At 39.6% G+C, this 23356-nt stretch overlaps 1 protein-coding gene across 4 annotated transcripts in view; it reads right to left on the bottom strand.

The window, feature by feature from the left end:
* Positions 1–23356, bottom strand: part of STRN (striatin) — a 74623-nt gene extending 51267 nt beyond the window's left edge. For all 4 annotated transcript variants that reach the window (XM_052805336.1, XM_052805337.1, XM_052805339.1 and 1 more), the window contains exons 1-3: positions 22993–23356; positions 9643–9746; positions 1051–1124 (exon numbers count right to left, since the gene is read on the bottom strand). In XM_052805336.1, the coding sequence (XP_052661296.1) occupies positions 1051–1124; positions 9643–9746; positions 22993–23298 (484 nt within the window). In that variant the 5' untranslated portion in view covers positions 23299–23356. The remainder of the gene's footprint in view (positions 1–1050; positions 1125–9642; positions 9747–22992) is intronic.

The raw sequence follows: 23356 nt of genomic DNA, 5'->3' as shown, positions 1-23356 counted from the left end.
TAGGACCCGGCACTTGGCCGTGTTAAACTTCATACAATTGGCCTCAGCCCATCGATCCAGCCTGTCCAGATCTCTTTGTAGAGCCTCCCTACCCTCAAGCAGATCAACCCTGCCTCCCAACTTGGTGTCGTCTGCAAACTTGCTGAGGGTGCACTCAATCCCCTCATCCAAATCATCAATAAAGATATTAAACAGAACAGGGCCCAACACCGAGCCCTGGGGAACACCACTTGTGACCCGCCGCCAACTGGATTTCACCCCATTCACCACTACCCTCTGGGCTATCAAAGACAACTCCAAAGAAGCATGATAACAATGCTTCTAATCAGTCCACATTTGATACAGAACAAAAGTGTACATTTCTGACAGCTACATATATAGAATGCAATGGGATAAATCAGGATAACGGAGTTTTAACAAAGGTAATTCCACTAACGTTCACTTTGCAGAAGTAATGCACTGGCTACAGCTCTGCTGGGCAAGCCAGGCCTTGCACATTCCTCAGCTGGAAACTGGAGCAACATGCTATAGCTGCATCCTGAGAAATTACAAAACCCAAGGATATCCAAGGTCCCCACTCTCAAACTCTCACTTATGTCTAATACGCACTTTCATTATTTTTCTCCTGGAACACCACTGAGGTAACTGAACCAAAAATTATGTACTATACATTTCATGTCCTTTGCCATTAACTCTTTATTCAGAAGAATTATTCAAAGATAAAAGGATTCTGTAGCTATAAATCTAGTATCTCCCTGTTCCAAAATATCCATACACATTACTAAGGAAGAGAAAATTATTCTCTCCAGAAGCAGTTTGTTAGTTTGGGGCTTTTTAGATCTAAGCTCGTTTGATTTACTAATAGACTCTTTCAGAGCACTAGTATGTATTTTTAATTTTACAAGAGTCAAACACAATCTTTATTAATTACCTCTATTCCCACTGCTTCCATTAAGTGGCTTATTTTATCAATAGTATCATTTCAGCACTTGCACAAACCACAGTTAAACTTTTATGCCGGTAATGAACTCATCCTTAATAAATTCTTACCAGAATCATAGTTTGGTGGCTTCATATCTCCCTGATTCAATTCTGTGCCATATTTTAATTTGTGATATTTAGCCCTGAAAGAAAAAAAAAAAAGAAATAAAGAAAAGAAACTATTAGCACATTTAAAGGGTATCTTTAAACAGATAAATGTCACCTGTCTTCACTTGAAAAGCCACTCCTTCCTTCTAGGCTAGGAACAAAACAAAACAAATAATTTCAGCAGGACTTCACATATGTAATTTTGCTTCACTATTTTTTCCAAGGTTGACATGTAATTGCACAGTGAATACTGATGAAACACAGGGATCAGTAGACTGCACATTTTACAAAATGTCCTTGCTACAGAAAAGGTTCCTTCCCTGTGGACATAGGCTTCTCTCTGCTTCCCTCCCCATCTTCCCCCCCCTTTCTTTTTTAGCCATCACTATGAAACATTTTTATTATCCATGTCAGTTCAGTGCCATCTACTTTGTATTTCATATTGTCACCTCAATTAAGCAAACTTTAGTTTTATTCTTTGAAATGCTGTGCTTTCCAACAGCAGCAGGCCCTCAGTTAGAACTATTCTAAATGAGATTTAGTACTGACAGCAGCCTGTCTACACCAGTTTCTCTTAAAGCTGCTAGATCTGACACTTGACCAAGTTTGAAAATGGAGACTTCTCTTCCAAAAATAATTAGCCTACAGAAGGCCTACTGTAATAAACCCCTCAAAGCATGCTATACAATGACAATAAGAGTAGGTAGAAAAAAAGGGGAAAACACTTTTTAATTTGAAAAGCTTCATCCTACAGACTCAATGTCTATAGATTTTAAACACACTAAATAATGCCACAGTAGTACAGCATAACGAATGCACGTATAAGTTATTAAAGATTCATTAATCTTATAACACAGTAACAGAGAAACAAAGCCTTAGCCAGTTTCACAGTCTTTCCCCCCTTCTCGCACTCACTGTAACTTTTGTGTCTATGATTGTTTTCTGCCAAACATGAAAATTTAGACAACTCAAAAAAACCCCAATTCCCTATAAAGTTTTGTAGACACTCATAACCGGGTAGAAAAGCAGCACTCGTACTAGTTCCTACCCTGAACAAAAGGCATGGAAGAATTCAGGCAACACTGGTGTATTGGGTTTGCACGGCAAGGTTTTGGTAGCAGGGGGACTACAGGGGTAGCTTCTGTGAGAAGCTGCTAGAAGCTTCCACTATGTCCGACAGAGCCAATGCCAGCCGGCTCCAAGAGGGACCTGACGCTGGCAAAGGCGGAGCCCATCAGCCAACAGTGGTAGCACCTCTGGGATAAGTTTTAAGAAGGGGGAAAAAAAAATAACAAACTGCGCAATTGCAGCTGGAGAGAGGAGTGAGAACATGTGAGAGAAACAACCCTGCAGACCCCAAGGTCAGTGAAGAAGGAGGGGGAGGAGGTGCTCCAGGCGCCGGAGCAGAGATTCCCCTGCAGCCCGTGGTGAAGACCATGGTGAGGCAGGCTGTCCCCCTGCAGCCCATGGAGGTCCACGGTGGAGCAGATATCCACCTGCAGCCCGTGGAGGACCCCACGCCAGAGCAGGTGGATGCCTGAAGGAGGCTGTGATCCCGTGGGAAGCCCACGCTGGAGCAGGTTTCCTGGCAGGACTTGTGACCCCATGGGGGACCCACGCTGGAGCAGTGTGCTCCTGAAGGACTGCACCCTGTGGAAGGGACCCACGCTAGAGCAGTTCGTGAAGAACTGCAGCCTGTGGGAAGGACTCACATTGGAGAAGTTCGTGGAGGACTGTGTCCCGTGGGAGGGACCCCACACTGGAGCAGGGCAGGAGTGTGAGGAGTCCTGCCCCTGAAGAGGAAGGAGCAACAGAGACAACATGTGACGAACTGACCGTAACCCCCATTCCCCATCCCCCTGTGCCGCTGTGGGGGAGGAGGTAGAAAAAATCAGAAGTAAAGTTAAGCCCGGGAAGAAAGGAAGGGTGGAGGGAAGGTGTTTTAAGATTTGGTTTTATTTCTCATTATCCTACTCTGATTTGATTGGTAATAAATTAAACTAATTTCCCAAAGTGGAGTCTGTTTTGCCTGTTATGGTAACTGGTGAATGATCTCTCCCTGTCTTTATCTCAACCCACCAGCCTTTCATTATATTTTCCCTCCCTTGTCTAGCTGAGAAGGGCAGTGATAGAGTGGCTTTGGTGGGCACCTGGTGTCCAGCCAGGGTCAACCTACCACAGCCAGGCATGCAGCCTGATGGTAGTGGGACAACCAATGAGCACACGCACATACGCAGCTCCAATGCAAATGTACAGAGCTAGGTGTAGGGCAGCAGGATACAGGCTACAAAAGACAAAAAGAAAAAAAACCCCTCACATACACTAACATGAAAATCAGCTTCATTAGTTCCACTACTCACAAGGGAACACTTCCACTTAAAATTTGTTGTTAAAAAAATTAATGGGTGTGACACTTCATAATTGTACGAGGCAGGTCTCACTAAGCTCGAATGACTGTATCAAGAACGACTGTAGATAATTTTTTCAAGTTACCTGCACCTCTTGATTGCTTCTCAGACATCTTCATTACATTACTGTTTTCTTTTGCCTTTTCCTATTTCATCAAGAAAACATACTACTTCTAACCAAATGGTGCTGAGGGAAGCAATGCTCGCTAGTTCTTATGCTTCAGTATTGACAGTATTGGTTTCCTACTAATCCAGCTGCATTTTAATTATAAACATTTAATTCTGAATGAGAAGGGTAAGTGCAGAGTAAAGAAATGCCTCTTAGGCATAGCAACAAAGACAGATGAAGGAACTGACTGACTTCCTCCTCAAGAGCTAGAGCACTATGACTAACTCAGCTGAGCAGCAACCAGCAACGAAAGGAGAAAGGATGCACTTGAAATGTATTAACAACAATAAACATTTTGGTCAGTACAGAAAAGAATAACCAAGAAGAGAACAAAATTAAAGCTGAATGCTCAATCAAAATATTCATTTTTCCTTTTCCAACTATCTGTTTCCTACATCTCACCAGCAGAGAGATGTTACCCTGGTAAAACAACTGCATTTCATTATTGTTAAATACTGATGCTATGTATACTTTTTCCCCCACATCACTAATAAAAAGTAACGACTAACCAAGAACTAAGAAATCCTCTACTCTGTCAGTAATCTACCTCACCAACTTTTAACACTACACTTTGTCAAAAACTTCAAGTTTTCATGCAGTCATCAATTCAAGTGTTCCTAACATTTAATCCATTTTGATTTGACTTAAAGTGAGCAAATATTCATAATTTAGTCTGGATTAGTGACCTATACTGCACTCTACTCAATTCCTGCAAACATTTCAGAAAGCAGTTAGTTTTGTGGCATGAGGCATTTGCTTTTAGCTGATGGGTCTTATATAAGGTTCCATTATCCTCTATGCATTCACTAATTTTCTTATCAAAGTTTTGTTAATAATTTTCACCCTATGAACCACAGTAAAATGTTTGCTAGGTTAACTGAAAGGATCATTCCTTGTACCTTTCCTATTCCTCAGATCTCTCACCTGCTCTCCAAAATCCATTTTTCAATAACTTAGCCTGCATTTTTTTTAAACTTCTTTGTATATTTATTCCAATCTGTTAAATCTGTGTATGCTCATTTTTTAAATTTCTTTTCCTCTTAAATCAACAATAATAGCCTTCTATCTTCTTACTGAAGTTTTTCCCCCTCATTAAAGGCATTATAAAATCAGTTCGGCAAAGTGAGGTTATTCATTCTATCCACATTCTAAACTATTAGTCTGGTTCCTCCTCATAATGCAAGTTTTTAAAGCCTTTGTTATTCTTCTTTACTTCAAGAGGATAACCTAGATTACATGGTCTTGTACACCATTGGCCCTTAAATTTATTTTAAGACCAAACTGGACTAAGATTTCATCTTTCAGAAGATTTAACTTTGTATATCACAGGCAGAGACCAGTAGAAATACAAATATGGCAGAAGAATCATGTCCTAACAAAGACAGGCAATTGAAGAGCTGACAATCCCAAACAGCAATCCTTATTTTTAATATTGCTGGTAAAGTTAAAAACAAAAAGCCATAGACCTTTGCCTGCACAAAATGACAAAAAAAACCCAATGCCAAAGTCAAACTAAAATTAATTAGAATTAATTAGTATAAATTCAGGTATCTGAGCAAGACACGAGTTAGATGTGAAACAGAAACATGAATATCAAGTCAGAGTACTTGACTCGGTGAACTCACCTTTGGCTATGGTCAGCTTCTAAAGTTCAGAGGAATATTAAAAAAAAAAAAAAAAAAAATCAAGAGCTAACAGTCCATCAGCGAAATATTTTCTACTCTTCTTCAGGCAGCAAGTATGAGATTTATTATTAGAAACTTTCTTACGGTACAGCTGAAAATGTCACAGGTATGAAAGACAAACAATACCTTCTTTCCAGAGCACACTAAGAAAAGGGCTGAACACAACGACTCAGACTCCAAGACTAGAAGGGAGAGTCTTGACCATTCAGTTACACACATTGCAACCAAAGGCTGTGAAACTTCTCACAAAAGAAACTTTAATTCCTTTCTATACAAATTCTGAATATAGCTTATTCCATTAGCATTTTTATATTTAATCTATTTCTAAAATACCAGAACATCTCCTGCCCACCTCTCATGCTTAATTTCTCCGCTTTTTCAGAAATCATATAGTCCACTTCTTAACAGCTTTAGACTGGCCCTCTGCAGTTCACAAAATTCCGGTTCACACAACACAGCAGTGAGATACTATTATCACAAAAAAGAGCAAACGTATTTTTTCCGTAAATAAGTATAAAGAAGAAAAGTTTCTCCAACCTTTGTATCCTGTGGTGAAAAACAAGGATAGTGGTTTTGGGGCAGGGGAAGAAGGAGGGAAACAAATGACAGAGATGAGCCTTTATTATCTGAAACTTGTTCAACTTGGATGATTTACCTTCAATTTCCGAAAATTACATCTGAATTATTAACAGTATGCAGAGACTGAAAAATTACTTGAAAATAACTAGCTGAAGGATACAACTTTATAGAACGTGTTTTCCATCTGAAAACTAGCCTCCAAGTTGTTTGGAAGAAAGCCATTTTGAGGCTGTGAAACTATGTTACCAGGTAGATGCCCTTACTCAGGTAAGTATGAGTATACCACGACTCTGGCTTTTGCACTTCACCACACAATTCTCCTTTTTTGATTAGCAATATTTTCTTTAAACTACGTGTCTTCTATGCAAACAGAGCTTGGAGACATTCAACATGGCTGCCACAACACTTCAAGACCTGCTTAGGAAAATGCTAAAAACTTTCACCCTTCTACATTTCCTAAGACTGAGAGCAGTGAAACTTTTCTGAATACTTCACACAGAAACAAGTTTGATCCTGATCAAAAAAGGCCACTATTTCTTGGAAATATCTGCCGCCAGACCTGAAGCATCTGATCCAGCTGTGCTGAGAGAGCCTGCCAAAACATCCGTAGAAGATCTGGGAGCCGCCGCCAAACCAAGAGACATAAACAAGAATGACTGCCAGGAACAGCACAGCGAGATATTCTACCCAGGGGAGAAGGCGCCAGCCTTACGCTGATCAGACACACCAGTGCAGAAAACAACATAAAATTAAATCAAGTGTTTCTAGAGACATAGCTCAGGAGTCCAGTTCTTCGTTTGAAATACATTAAGACAGGAAATGAGCTAGACTAGATCAAATAGCACATGTACTTGAAAGAAACAGTACTACATTTCAGCTAGCTCCCAAAAATCCAGAGGAAATAATGCAATTTACTGGTGGTGGAGCAAGTATTGATAAAGTAATAAAAAGTAACCCTCAACTGTGAACAGCCTCACACTGCAATCTACTGGATGTTGGCAAAACTACATCAAAATTGCTGTTGAACAAATGATAGTGCTTAACTATTAACTACCTCCTTCAAAGCTCTTTGCTATTTAGTGTATTAAAGACTCTTCAGCAGAAATAAGTGGGCTTCCTATACATCCAAAAAAAGGTAATCTTACAATTACTAACATAAAGACCGAACATTAAACTCAATGTCAGAAAAAGATGACAATCTGTAAGTAAAACTAATTTTCTACCTTACCCACAGTGAAACTACCTAAGTGTCATGAAATGGAGAACAATGACAATGCTTCCAAAGTTGTTTATTTATAGTAAACTTTGAAAATATTTGGTTAACAAAAGAAATGCTGAACACCCACTATACAGAACAGCAGCTCATAAGCGCATGTATCTGAGAAACCAATGTCGCTCACTTCTTCCTCATGGTTTCCTGAGGGCACTGCGAACATGGACTACTCTGGGCCACGATTTCATATTCTGTCCCATTACCCATAACTTATTTCATCTAGCTAAGAAAGATTTGGTATGCTGCAAGGCCAGGGCAGAAACGAAGGAACACAGCAATGCTTCCCTGCCCCCTCCTACCCACACCAACCTTCCCCTAACTCGACCAGAAATGTTTTCCTGCTACCTTGTAGGATCTCACTTTCCAGCTCTGAGATCCCAGTGGAAAAAGCCAGCATCCCAACTGACTACTGCCTGACCTGGGTGATGGCTGATTTAGGAAAATGCTGGGAAAGACAGCAATGCTTCCAAGCTCAGTATGTTGCCATTCTCTTAAGTATCAAGTAAGAACACTTGCTGGGAGACATTTCCAGCAGAAATACAAGACTGTTTCTTCAGGAACTGGCAAATAATACTGCTGTTTAAAACCACAAACTCTTATAAATATCTGTCTCCAGCACACACCATTCACAAGCATCACATTTACTTTAAAAACCATTGCACACCCATACTGAAACTGTCAAACTGGATCGGATCAGCTGACTGTAGCCTACTGACCTGAGTAACTGAGGTTAATACCATACACTGCAGAAAAAAATACAACAAAAGATAAAAGATATCTATGCAAACACTGCTAATAAGAAACAACCAGGTGTTTTTTCCTAATCCTGACAGTGACTGATGCATTAAGATTTAAATGTCTTAATTTGGGTGGATTTTACTGAATGCAACTGGGAGGCATTTTCACTATCCCTATGGAAGCTTAAAAAAAAAAAAAAAATCAATCTTAAAAAGCTTCTCTGATAGCACATGGAAATGTATTTACAAAGTCTGATAATTTTAGATAAATAGCTAATTTACCCAGGTTATGAACATGAAGTATTAGAGATATCGCTAAGTAATCAGGAATAGCTCCCTCAGTTTTGAAATGCAAGAAATCTTACTGAATTTATATACCTTAGAGCATATTTTTAACTGCACAAGAACATACTCTATTGCCTTTGTCTTTTTTAAAGTGACCCTAATCTTCATAGTCGGGCCCCAAATGTAAGCCTTTCCACAGCTATAAACTGCAATCTCCATTATGCATACATTTGATATTTTTGTGTGCTATTTGATATACGATCAGTACCATAACAAGGCCTGTGCAAAAAGGGTATCTACCTTAAGCACTCCTCTAAGACCTCCCCAAAGAGGAAGCAAGTATGCCGGAGCCCTGCAGCTACTGCTGGCCAGGAAACTAGCTGCAGCTCCATGCTAGCGGATGAACTGGTTGCTACCAGAGATGGTGCAAGGCATGTCTCACGTGCTAAAGCAGCCCATATAAGATGAGCAAATCTAAATGCAATACAGTGATGTACAACAATTAGTGTCCTTTTTAAACTACCTAGCAGCAACATCCTATTCCTCATTTGCATATGTGTATATTTCTAATCTTATTTCTACTAATACAAACTATTTGAAAGAGGAGTATTTTCTTAAAGATAAGTAGGGATTATCTAATAGGAAAATGGTATGTAAGCAATGATTGCTTTGCAGTAGTACCATAAATACACTCTTTGGTCAAGAATTTTAAATGACATTTTACTAATAAAAAAAAATTTAAAACTAAACTTGGCCTAAAATAAATCAGTTGAACACAAAGACTTCTGGAAACATGATAAAAAACCAATTTGTTTGCCTCAAAGATCAGAAAAACAGGAAAGTATATTTAAGAATAAAATGGTAAAGTAGACTGGGGACTTCTACTGAAATCCCCGTGAACAAAGAAACAGACATTTGATTAACTGGTAAACACAAAGATTTTTTCACTTCTCACACAATCAGACTCCAGAAGATATTCCTGTAGAGCCTATCATACTGAAAAGACTAAAAACTTAGCAAGATTAAAAACCAGTAATTACTAGACTGAAGACAGTTATTCAAGATTTCAGTTGTCAGATATTATTAAACAAAGCTCATACTTTTAACAAAAAGAGAATACACTGTAATTCTGGGATATAATCTATACAGCTAGGTGGAATTTTACCAAGAAAAAAGTATTCATCATTGATCAACCACAGGTTTTATTTGCATGGTTTTGGAGCCATACTATGTTAGCTATTGTTTTTACCGTAATGCGGACATTTAGGCTACTAGGTTTATTAGTATAATAATATTTGTCAATTTGAGAACTGAATATATACAGAAGAAATATTTCTTGTTTTCGTCAAATACAAAGGCAAAAGAAAGTATCTCTTCAGAATTTCTTCATCATGTACTTATCACTAAAGCAGCGTACCTTTCCTGTTTAAGTGCATATTCCAGCATTTTGATTCTTCGCACTAGATCCTTCTTCAGATTTTCTTGTCCCTTTCTTTCACCTTGAAGAAAGGCGATCTGGGCCTGCAAAAGGAAGTGTTCAATTTAGAATCTGCTTCCTCAAAACCATTCAGCATAGCTCTTAAGCCTGTGTGTCTCCCCCAAGTTATTTTAAAATTTATTTGTACAGTTCAAAAGAAATTGGCTTAATGTGTTTCATAAACATTAAACACTTAGACAAAACACTGCATAGATAAGCCTTCTAAACTGCATGCTCATTACAGATCAAAATAGAAAAAGAAATAAAGCAATTTTAGTTTGTTTGACAGGGTTTATTTCCTCTCTTCACTAAATATTCAATAAAAGATTAGATAAAATAAGCATACAAAAAGCCTTCAGCAGATAAAAGCATTTACCAACAATAAGCAGAGGAAGATGATAAAGTATTTCTGCTCACTAACTGCAGTATGTAATTAGTGTACTGTTCTATAGATACATGTTAGATACATTATACTAGTCAAAGAACTGAAGTACAGCAGGTTCAGCTAAAAGAAAAATAAAACCCTGTTTGTAATACTGTGTCAAATGTTAATTATAATGCTTACTAAAATAGGTTAAAGAAAGCTCTCCAGAAATACTGTAATTAAGAGAGAGAAAAAATGGAAAACAGGGAAAGGTATTTTGGTGAGGGAAACCAGGAAACAAATGGTATAGAAGTAAATAGAAGTCAAGTGGAACACAGACACCTAACCTTTATCGACTTCCAGCAGAGAATAAGTATTTAGCTGCCTGTGAAAAATCTCCTTTAAATAGAAAATGATGATATATACAAGATATTAATTCCTAATCATAAAGGCAGAACTACCTGCTTTTGTACCTCGTGCTCAAATCAAGTCCATTTTAAGCAGCAGGTTCTTGTGCTCTCAACTCATGACTACACTTTTAGACAAAAATACCTACAGGCAGTCACCACTTCATACCGCAGCCTCACCTGCATTGCAAGCCACCTGCCATTTTCAGGATCAGAAGCTTTCTGCCACCTTTGCAGCTAAGTCTCCAAGTATCTCATCTGCCTCTTGAGAAGCACAAACAGGATAAAAAGCAGCTGGTCTAGACCATCAGCTGTTGAACACGAAGAACAGTAAGCCTTTCATTTATATAAATGCCCACTGCAGTTCTATAAGCAGTGTTTTCTGTAGGTACTGCAGTCTGTACCTCTAGTGAAAGTGAGGAAGAAACAAGCAGGAGTATCCTCTCCTCACCTGCCACAGCCTTGCACGCAATCACCAGATATCTTAGTTAATGGAGACAGACACTCCTAAAGAATAACTTAGCTGACTTCAAATTTTTAAAGAAAGTGAGAAAAATAGTGTCTGTAAATGCCATTTTCTCTCCACCAATTATAAAGGGAATGCACACAACTACCTCGGTTGAATTTTGGAGATCAGGCAAGATGAATCTTACTCCAAAAGGCCATTTGCTGGTGGCCAGCTACAGCAGCTGATCTAAAATATGACACCAGCTGACATAATTTCATTGCTCAAGTACAGTTAGTAAACAGCTTGACAGACACCTGAATAATCCTTAACCACCAGTCACCAACTAGAGCAGCCAGTTTATGACAAGTGAAAAACACTGGCTACTCTCCAATGAAGTCAGTCTTCACATTCACTAGGGTAAATGTATTTGCCAAAAAAACCTCAGCTGAATCAAAGGACAGGTCTCTGTCAGTCTGGCATCGAGCTTCTCACTTAAACTGGGATGAACAAAAAACTACAATTGAATTCTAACATTTGTTTTATGCTCAGGTTTAGGGAAAGACAGAGAAGAAAGAAATGGTGCCTTTAGAGTCAGCATTTCCTACCCTGAAGAATGTAACTGTGCAGGAAGCCTGTCAACTCAACAAGGTCACCATCTCTCTCAGTAACAAGAACAACACCTCAAGCACATACAACTTAGTGCAAACTAAGTAACTGTACAGACGCCCAGATTACAATGCATGTACTAGTGCACTGTGATAGTGATTTCCCTCTCCCTGCCTCCACATAGGCCCAGCAGAAATAAACAAGTGTCCTTCAAGCCAAAAAGTGAGAGAACATCAAAGTACACTATTAAAAACCAGTACAACATGATGCAAATTGCATTTGGCTGAATGAAAAAGATCATCCAATGCCATCAGAACACAAGCCGAAGTGATCTATGATGTGACCTGCTGTCTGCAAGTAATTTCTAGCTAAGAACGAACTGACTGAACAGGCTGGAATGAAGCATTTTTACCTGGCAGGTTGGCAAAGGACAGCTGGTAATGGCCTGGCTCATGCACTGCTCTACTACAAAGGTCAAACCAGCATTACCATGCTAACAATTGAGGTTAAAGTCATCTTCCACTGGTAGCAGCCTAAACAACGAAAAAAAAAGCAACTTCTCAGTAGTTTTGATAGCTTACTTTTGTAAGAGAGAGACATAAATGGATTTGGTTAAGAAATATCATATGACACCTCCTTCATGTGAAAATGAGCAGAGTCACGCTTCTGATACACGGCAGGCCTGGCTCCGTGACTTGCCTGACTAACCATTTGAGAACCAAAATTCAAAACTGTTACCAGAAGCTTCTTAAGTACATAAAATAATGTAAATAATGTTCCTAACTCTACCTCTGGAGCTGAAGCATCTACATCTTATGATTCAACATGAAGCAAAAGGATTTTGCTCTCCCTTCTCGGGGCCACTGTCAGGCTGTAAGTATTATACACATATTGCACAGGAAGAAAGAGCACTGGAAGAAATATTAACTGATTCTTTGAAGATCTTTTATTGTCAGTGGTATGCCAATGCTCTTACTGATATCTTATAACTTTTCTATTCCCTGGACTTCCAAGAAATTCATGTGTTTCTTACTCGAAACGCATGCAGCAACAACAGAGTGGAACTCGAGGCCCAAGAGCCATCTCTCCAGCCCTACACAAGCTTATTGCCAGGATCTTTCAAGGTTACTATATATTTTACAGATTGGCAGTTTTCCCGGCAAATCAAGAAACCGACAAGTGCACCACAGGGCTTGAGAATAATTTTGCTTTCTCCTTGGAGGCTGTGCAGTTTCTAGCATAGTTTGTTCATGCTTTTCTTCTAAGTAGCATCCTTACGTCCAATACTTGTTATTTTTGAGAAATTCTGGCTCTGAAAATGAGAATGCTTACATTTGGTCTTTTTCATAATATACAAAAAGTAAGGAGAATATTTCCCCTCTTTCCCACAGGATGTTAGCAACCCTTATCCCTCATTTATATAAGTACTGGATAATTACAATTAAGTCAGCCTCAGCAGACAACAAAACATCAGTTATATTTGTAAGCTCAAATTTTATTGAAGAAATTCTTAATGATAATATTCAGGCTTATTTGTAATGCACATAAGGATAGCATTAAAATAACTGAAATTTTATACCAACGATAATACTGTAACAGTCCCTATGTCCTAAGCAGATTTCATTCTTTACAATGTTTGGCAATTAACTGAAAACATGCAGAGGAACCTAAATGTTCATACCATAAATGAAACAATTTGTAGTATAAATGAAAACTGAATAAATGAATACACTGAGTTTAAATATCTAAAATGACAAATGATGACATCTAGCAGTATTTTCTCAGTCTCTAGAACAAAACAGTGGTAACTCTAGGATCACCGTTTCCAATCAAAATATTTAGCCAACACCTGTCTAATGTCTGTGCAAACATTTAAAGTGTAAGAGGTCTGGGTTTAAATCCGATGAAAAGTATAACTGAACTGTACAACTACAGTTTTCTTGTAATTCGGACGTAAACAGAATTTTATCAATAGATTGAGACTCCACAGGCCATTTCGCATTGTTGCAGCTTTAGTGCAAATCAAACCTGAAGCTTGTGCTACCTGAGGGAGCAGGAGAGCAAAGGAGGATCGCTTCCAATTTGAAGGATCTGCAACACTGTCCTACACTTATGCTTTGACCACTCCCGGGAAGGTTTGCCAAAAATTTCAAGAATTCACAAATATGCCCAACAAACAGGTTCTGCGACAACTGACCTTGTAGCTAATAAGGTTAAAATGCATCAAGTTGTAAGCTAGTCATTGCAAACCTCTAAACCGCCTATGGGGATCAAGCAAAAACTCAGATTGTTCCTTGCCTTATGGGTGGGGCACATCGTCTCCATAAAGCACCTGGCCCCGCTGGATCCGCAGCAAGGAATCAAGGCAGAGTCCGCCTCAAGTTTATTCTAGGCTAAATGCTACAAGTTTCTGTATTACAGCTAAACTGTAAAATTAAAATCAAGAGAGTCAGGAGAAAACAAAAACAAAAAAACCAACCCCATTGGATGTTGGGAATATTGGGATGAGAGATGCCTGGAACAGTCAATTTCAGCTACAACCGTACAGTCCAGTATTATTTTTTTTTCTATTTTATCTCATTAAAGTTTTTAGTATTGCCAACTGCAACAAAACTTAGAAGTTTTATGAGTATCCAGTCTAAATTAATAGCACTGTAACTATCTTAACTATTTCACTTCTTTACCGAGAGATTTTAAAAATAACATTCATTCTTATATTAAAAAAAATTCTCATGGCCAACAACATTGTTGTTTTAGGAAATTCCCCAAAAGACTCTAAGGTCACATTACTGCAAAGTGGACAAAAGGATGAGGCAATGTTTTAGGTAGCACTGGGTTAGAAACAACTTTTTTTTTAAATGTTGTTGACTACCTCATACAAGCTTAGCAGCCATAACAATATAATCAAATAATGAAATTGCATCTTAATAAATCTGGATTTCACCAATGTTTGAAAAAGTAAACTGAAATTTACACTTCCTGGAATCAGCAACCATGACGACAAGGATGTTAAAAAGTATACCATATCAGCACACCTTTTTAGGCTGACACCTTGACATTACAAAAAAGCAAGAGATTAAAAAAATATTTACCTTTAACAGAAAATGTTTAAAAAGAAACAATGCTATGGCTGCTAAACAAACAATGTATGTTTAGTATCAACTTCTATCAGCTCCTGAATTTTACAGCTATTTCAAGTTAAAAGGTGAATTATTTTTTTTAGTTCTTAAGACTCAAGAACTATAAAAAGCCTTTCCATTATTTTCTTTAAAATATTTACCTTAATAATTTAAAGTAAACCTCACTGCAAATTTATGGGCACTTGAAGGTCAACAGGCATCACATGACAAAGTAAGAGCTACTAAGACACGCAATTCAGTATATACCGCTTCCATAATTCAACAACAAGGTCTTCACAGTTTGAGAGAAAGAGAACAAGGGAAGGGAAGAAACTTCAAGAAAAGTATTGCAAAAAATATGTAGATAGCTAAAATAACTAAACACACATACAGATGAATCAGCCTGGAACAGTTGTGCTAACCAGTCTACCGAGACCTGCCAGAACGATTCCACAGGCTGGGGAGTGCTCAGTATTTTAGATTATGGTTGGCTCACTGAAGCGCTACATATTTAAGTGTATTTGTAAATAAGCATAGGTATGCCCAGGGGGTAGGAGGAGAGGACATAAAACACAGGTACAGAGGAGGGGGAACGGAAATATCAGTGGTCTAGTACAACTGGCAAGCAATTTTTCAGGCACCATCTTTAACATTGCAACACACACCTACTAGCGCTCCATGCCAAGAGAGGCTAGGAAGCTTTTGTAAGCGCCTGTAGCCATTTAAGATAACACAAAACTGAAGTGGCGCCACAAGCTGAAACGAGTGGCAGGCACTAAGGCATATTTAGCTCCACCCCGCACAGAAGCACCTCATCCCATTTATCGCCTGCACACTCACACTGGACGATAGTGCCTCATGGGACTGAAGCCCAGCACAATCTGCTACTGGCAAATTATTTTTGCTGTACTTCTCAGAGATGTCCTAAAACTGGCATCAGAGCTAAGCCCTGAAAAAATTAAACCATCCAAGAGATCAAAGATTTAGCTTACAGTAAAAAAAGATGGTTGAAAAAGCCATTTACTTACATTCTTCATTTCTTTGAAAAGATTGTTTGAAAAACAATTTCTTATCAGTGAATTCAAAACTCCTAATAGATCATCCAGAATCAAAAATTATTTAGTAATTTATTCCTGGCAATACCTTGCTTACTAATTTAAGCATGTCAACCAACAGGAACACTTTTCTTTCTGCAGTTTGAAGTGTTTTACCAGGCAGATCTCTGTTCAGATAGCCATATCCACTCTTCAGTGCTGCCTTTCACTGTTCTAAGAATGGCAAACATCAAAATACTTGCTGAGTTAGCCAAACAACGTATATTCAGCTTATTTAATCATTCTTCATAAGCAAAAATTTTCTCTAACCCTCCAGTCATTTTTATAGTACACTTAAGTAAGTGGTGAGCATTAACTATTTTTCTTTTTTCTTTTGAGTCCCAGGAGCATGCTCCATGTAGACTGATTTAAGGACAAATAGAGAGCAAGTTTTAAACGTGATGTAATTCTATAGGCAACACCACAATGACACGTCACAAAATAATCGCGTATTATGAGCCAAAGTCCAAACTGAAAATGCTCAAATTAATTGCTTTCCACTTGCTGTACAAGAAAGGCAGACATGCAGCAACAGCAGTCAGCAGCAGAACTGATAAACAGACTTAGGGCCCACATTTAAACTCAGACAATGGAAGTTCACAGGCCGAATGAATCACTTGGGGTATAGCAAGACAAGAGAGAAGAAATCTGGAGGAGATTTTTAGATTTGGCTTTGGTAACAAAAAGAGGAGTGAACCAGACTTGACCACATGAGTATTTGCAAAGGCAATTGGCACATTCTCGTTTCTTGCTCCTACAGCCAGGAGCAGCTACTCCTTGTATTCAAGCATGCACCACCACCCTGAACTGACCAGAGCATCAAGTGAAGCAGATACAAAAATAACTGATTTCATTCTCACCTCCTGTTTACAAGCTTGGATATGAACATCACGCATGCCATTTTTGTTCTGATGCTTTTGCAATCCTGCCCTATGTGACTGCCCTAAACGGAAACATATTCCTGGCTAAGAGCAGAAAAAATGCAGTCTTTCCACACTGCGATCTTTAATTTAACTTCTTTGTCACTGGGTTATTTTCAAAGTATTCAATATTAGTTAGCATATAGCAAACTCTTTTCAAACAGGAAAAGAACATCTTCTAGATGAATCCATCTACAGGCCCATACAGAACAGGTCATTATGATAAAGTGAACCTTTGTTTTCACATTTCAGAGTATTTTTATTTCTAGTGTATTGTCTGCAAAGCTTGGATTCTGAGCACTCTGAAGTGATTCAGAAGAGCAGTTTCAAGTACCTAAGCATTTCTCAGCATTTAAAAACAAAACATAACAATCCTTCATCTACTTCTAAGTCAGTTCTTGCCACTTTTTGGCTAAGGAACTTCGAAAGGAGGACGTGACAAGGCCTGGCAGCCTTGTGAAGCCAAATATGTGAGTAGATGGCTGACCAATACCTATTTTCTCAGAAAACTGTCTATGGATATCAATTTTAGTCAAGGCTTGGCATTTGTACAGCCTTACTTCTTTTAGCATTAAATGAAGATGAACCAAAAGTCTCTGGAGATAAATGTGATCCTCCTTAGGGAATTTTATGCAGCCTGTTCTAGAATTAGTAAATAAAGTTTCAGTGTCTACAGAAATGTCAATAAAGGCCAAGTTACATTTGCAACTTGTTCAAACAATGCAAAGTTACTTACCCCCGAGACAATAAAACTGACATAAGACAAGACCTTCAACAGAAAAAGGAGGGCTACAACTTGAGTAGGATGCAGAAATACCAATTTAAATTATAAACGTGCATTAGTGAAGACACATAGGACGTTTCAACATATGCTAACCTGACAAGGAAAACCAAAGTTTTCCACCTAGAATATAACAACTTATTCCATTTTTGCTTAATTCAATAATTTTATACCAAATCATGAAAATCAGAAAATCCTCTTCTTTTTTAAACTATAACTTTGTCAAAAGCATCTGTAAGCTTTAAAGACCACTTGGAGACAATGTAACATTGCAAAACTCCCTGTCAGTGCCACATCAATATTTACAGCAGCACTTCCGTAAAAGAGTTAGGCCCATTTAGGAAACACATTTGCATTACACTTAAACTAAATTACAGGTTTAACAGATTTGAGAAGAATGGGAAAATCTGATGCTGGGAAATGCTCAGATCATTTATGCAATTTAAAAAAAAAAAAAAATCAAACAACTATAAAAATCAGGTGCAGACCTGCAATGAACCAGTCTCATCAGTTTGTATTTACATTCTACTTCTCTACAAAAGCTACAAATTTCTATAATGCAGCTCTTTCGTCACTGAACATTTACTCCCACCAGTCCTCCTGGGTTAAATAAAACAAGCCATGACAGCTTATCAATGAGTATATTGGGATTAGCTGGCAAACATGCATATAAGCAAACAGGAAAGAAGAGTACAGAAGCTTCTCTGCTTCACATGAATTTGGCAACTACAAAGTTTGCTAAAAGAACTTAGCAAAAGAAATGATATCTGGTAGTCACTGAGACCCATTTAGCATCATCTTCCCCTACTAAACATGCCTCACTATTGTGACCATGGCTCATTTTCTTCCACCTTTCTTTTATCTGACACATTTAAAACAATAAAGTTGAGAATATTGTCCGTCTGGTGTGGAAAGGAATTTAACATTAATCACTGTTTTCTTAGTAACATCTGCCTTATAAGAAAAAATACTTTATCGAAGACTTCTACAGCACTTCTGCCAATTCATCTTTCACAGAGAATCTCAGAGATTCGACCCACACCATCATATTTGAAAATCTTATACAAAACTTCTTCAAACTGTATTTTATCTTCTATTTTATTGGCCAAACCAAATTTTTAGGAGTTTTCCATTAACTAAATAACTGATTTCATCAACTCACTGCTCAATCCTTTTTCTCTGAACAATATTTTCAAATTATCCAGCTATCAGAATAATTTTTAACTAGAAACTTAATCCAATAAGAGGACCGTTATCTAAAAGCCAACAAACTGTACATATCAACTATTTCTGAATCAAGTAATGAATGTCCTAAACCACACTATAAATAGCCACAGCCATCTGCCTGATTTGCCCCTTCTCCTCATTACTTTAACTTGTCTATCTCCAAGGACAATCTTACCATGTAGCATGCCTGGTTTCACTACCTGCCTCCTGCCTCAGAAAAGCAGCAGCAAAGGGGGAAGATCACCATCCATGACCCCCCTCCAGAGAGCTAACATTACTAAATCTGACTTCCATAACTGACCTCAAGTGCTTATCTATTATTTCCATCATATTCCTTCTATTACAGTTGTCTGCTATCATTTAACCACATTTTACCTCATTTCACCACATTTTATCTCATTTCATTAACTCTTTCCCTATCATTTAGGGGTTTGTTTTTTTTTTTCTTTTGGCACTGTCTTACGAGGAATATTTTTAACAAAGCTGTGGAAAGACAAGCACATTGTATCCACCCATTCTCCATAATTTCCTTGCAAACCTTTTCAAAGGAAAGTTTACCCAGGAAAAATAATTTTAAGGTAACCCTATCAGGTCCCACTACTCCAAAGCAGTCTACTACTCTCAAGAAACAGTTACCAGTTAGAAGAAATGAAAACCTTAGTAGGAAAGAGGACAAGAACTATAAAATTCCTTAGCAGGATATGGGGTGTCTATACACGCAGTTACATACAGCATAGCAGTTTGTCACAATTTAGAACATTTGTGAAATGCGGAGAAATGCCAAAGTCTGCAAATCAGCATTTTTGCCAGAAAAATGTCTGTCAGAAGCACAACTTTCCACAGCAACATATGCATTGCTTGCAAAGACAAAAATTCCAGTCAAAACAAAAGCCATACACACACACACAAGTGCCTTCCAAGCTCATCCAGCCCAGAAGCAGCAGAGCTCAACAGCTTTGTCGCTTGCTGGGAGAAGGATGTGCATCAGCAGCGCACGGCTCTGCGGGGGTCCCAGCTGTGGGGGCAGAGTCCCCATTGCTCTCTCCCAGGGGTGGCAGATGGCTAATTAAAAGGAAATAGCATCCATAACAGAGAATCACCCCCAACCAGTCAGAAGACATATGGTTAAGGCAAGACACCAATATGGGAGGCAGTTCAAACCCTGCTTGCCTCAAGCAAAGATACGAATTTCAGTGCCCTGCATATGCATTTGATCAAACTCTTGGCTATTTTAGGATGGACTTGTCCAATACATAACAACAACTCTGAAATGCCTCGGAAACACAGTCCAGAAAAATGCAGAATGAAAAAAAAACCTTAAGTTTAAAACTTTTGCAGAACAGGAAACCCTTTCTTGTCAACTCTCCCAAGCAGCTACTAGAAGAACCCAAGAAAAGGAAAATTACTCATTTCTGAAAAGATATGAAAATAAATGATAATGCTATAAGACACAGTTTGTGAATACTAAAATGAGGATTAATAATGTTAGTATTTATTCTAGTGAATTACTTCACAGGGCATCATGAAAGTTTATTCCTAGGATAATTTTTCAATCTACAGATGTCAAAGGACCGTAAACAGAAAGCAAGCATTAAAAGTGAAATATGTAATTAGTACATAAGCATCTACAGGAACTCTGTGTGAATCCGTTTTCATTCTTATTTGAAATACACAGCTTAGTAATGATACTTGCTTAGATATAAATATTGAAGTCCTCTTTCACCCTGAATAAGGAAGATTATATAATAGAGGCAACAATAATTTCAAAAGGTTCAAGAAAAATAATTAGGAAATCAGAGTAAACATGAATATTTGCCAGGGAAAGCAAAATATAGGCATTTGATAGGAAGAAAAACCTTGGAAAGGCAGTACTAGACCAGTAACTAAGAACAGAGAGTAAGCTGCCTGGCCTGCCAACTCACATGTTATAAACTTAGGTGTGTGTCACCCAAACAAGCATCACATAATGCAACAGAAAGGTAGGCTACCTGAATGTCACATTTAGTTCTACACAATTAATTACAAGGAAAAGAAAAAGAGAAAACAAAAAGAAGCCCAGAGGAGAGCAAAAGGAAGACAGGAAATCACAGTGGGTCTGACTTACAAGGTGTTTTCTGGAGAGAGGATATAGCTTAACTAACCAACAACTACAGAGCAAAAGTCAAGCACGGTAATACTGTGGCATAAAGTATCTGAAGTATTTAAACATCATGACAGGTAAGAAACTGGATATAAAAAAAGTCTACCTCTAAGAAACAAGATGAACTGCAGAAAAAAATTACGGGATACTAAGAAGACCATCCAAAATAGATCCTCTGCCACACAGCCTCCCAAGAGAGCTATTATCTAACACTGAAATTTACATAGGATAGACGACTAGTGAAGTACAATCAGGAGCACTGCATCTTTATCTCAAGAGAGACAAACTGCCCAACCTCGAATTTCCGTTATTCTGTTAAACATTTCCAAATAAATAGGCCAACAAAAGGCTTCAGAAGGAGCACGGAACTAGTTTTTAATTAACACTGCTCATCCTTCAGCTGTACATGTACAATTTCTAAAAGCCATCCTGTAGTTGCTGAACCCCTAACACAAACCTCTCACATGGATGGAAGAACATTCAACTGCAAATGGTCACAGCAGATGTAACGCCTCATGACTATAGAGACAGCCAAGAATTTTGCACCTTTCTGAACATGACTCCGCAGCAGACAAATGCTGTTACAGCTCGTGGCAATGCCAGCCACAGCTAATTATAACTTTATTGAGATGTTTTGGAAAGAGCCAAAGGCATTCAAGCAAACAACTTGTAATGTGTTATATTCCCAGTTCTGCCACTGACAATGCACGACTTTGGCAAACAGTTTAAATACTCTACTTCTTTCCTCCTGTCTCATCCGTAACACTTACCAAGCTTTTGAGGGATACTTCGGGGAGGAGGGAGGAGGAAAAATGGCATGCTAGCTTCTATTGAAGGGCACTATAAACATGCAAAGTGTTATTACTATTAACACCCTGGCAGAATTTCTTAGGTCCTGTAAAACAATTTTTTTATCCAAAGCAATTTTTCAGATCTGTATCAGCTATGAAAAAATGTCACAATATTTATGAGACTCCACTGGATATACGACACATGATGTTCTTCTTATATATAGCTAAGCTAGTTACTTTCTACACAGTATTTACTGGATGTAGCGGATAGAAACACGATTCAGTTGCGAACCAATTTTTCATTGAATCATTGAAGTTAAAATAAAAATTACTCTCTTGACCCCATGACTCATTTAAATTCCTACAAGGGAACCCTTGGAGAAGAATGTCACATCTGCAACTCTTCTCAGAGCGGTTGTTTGATGTTACCATAGAAAGTACAATTAAAAAGAAGACCTCCCTACTAATTAAAAAAAAAAACCCAAAACCAAGAACCAAAGAAGTGCTTCACATTGCTAAACAGACTGAAGACTCTGTTGACAAAGATGGTACTTTGAAGGAAAGACACAGAAAGAAAAGAGATGGATAGGAAGCAAGAGACAAAGAAAGAAGACCTAAAGAGGAAGCAGAGTAGATACTTTTCAGTCTCAAACGTGGCCATACGAGAACCAAACAGTGGGCTGCTGGTAACGTGGGCAATGTGAGGTTTACAAGAGAGATCTTTTTGTAAGCAAAGCCAAAGAGGAACAACCACGAAGGCTGCATTATCGACTGTTATTAATGTAACATGCCCATCACTGAAGTATCTGACAGTAATGGCTCTAGGCCAGCAGTTCCCAAGTCTTTTAACTGCAAGACCCCTATCAGTCCTTTAGCGCATTAATGAGCGTATCAACCCCACCGCTTTTCAACTGAAAACACTAGGTAACGTGTCCCATAGTACCGAAGGAGTTGCAGCCGGTCCCGCAGGCCTGCCCAGGGGGCCGAGGGCCCAGAGGGTCTGCGAGCCAGCACCGAGGGCAGCCACCGGCCGCGGAGGGGCAGCGGCACAAACGGGGCGCGCAGCTCGCCGGAGGGGATTTTTAACAGCGGGTTATGAAACCGGTGACAAGTTTAGGCAGGCGGCCCCGGAGGGGCACCCGGAAAACTCCGGAGAGGCGCCGAGAGCCGCGCGGCGGGCAGGGGCCGCTCCCCTCAGGGCCGGCCGCCATGTCACGCCCCTCCGCCCCGCGGCGGCGGGGGGCGGCCGCCCTCTGAGGTGGAGGGAAATGGCCCGCGGCGGAGCTGGGCGGCCGCTCCCTCACGGGGGAAGACGGGGCAGCGGCTCGGGCGGTCGCTCCCCTCCGGCTGCCGGAACGGTGAGACAGGGGGAGAAGAGGTCGCGGGTTATTACCTGCAGCTCCGCCCGCTCCGCCTCCCACTCGGCGCGCTCCGCCTCGAAGCGGCCCCACTCGTGCTGCAGGAAATGCAGGATGCCCGGCACGCTGTACTGAGCCCGGGACGCCGATACCGGCGCGGCAGCTCCGGAGGCTGAGACCCCCCCGCCGCCGCCTCCTCCTCCTGCTGCCGCCGCGGCCGCCGCTGCTGCCGCCGCCTCGCCCGACTCCAGCCCCGGCCCGCCCGCCGGCGGCGGCAGAAGCAGGGCGTTATTGTTGTTGTTGTTACTGAAGAAAACGCCGGGCCCCGCTTGTTCGTCCATGGCCGGGCCGGGACTGCCGCGCTCCCCGCCGCCGCCCCCTCCTCCGCGAGCCGCCGCC

This window comes from Harpia harpyja, chromosome 13, assembly GCF_026419915.1.
Source record: "Harpia harpyja isolate bHarHar1 chromosome 13, bHarHar1 primary haplotype, whole genome shotgun sequence".
Taxonomy (NCBI): Eukaryota; Metazoa; Chordata; class Aves; order Accipitriformes; family Accipitridae; genus Harpia; species Harpia harpyja.
Note: the sequence above shows the minus strand (reverse complement) of the source record. Positions and strands in the feature narration are given on the sequence as shown.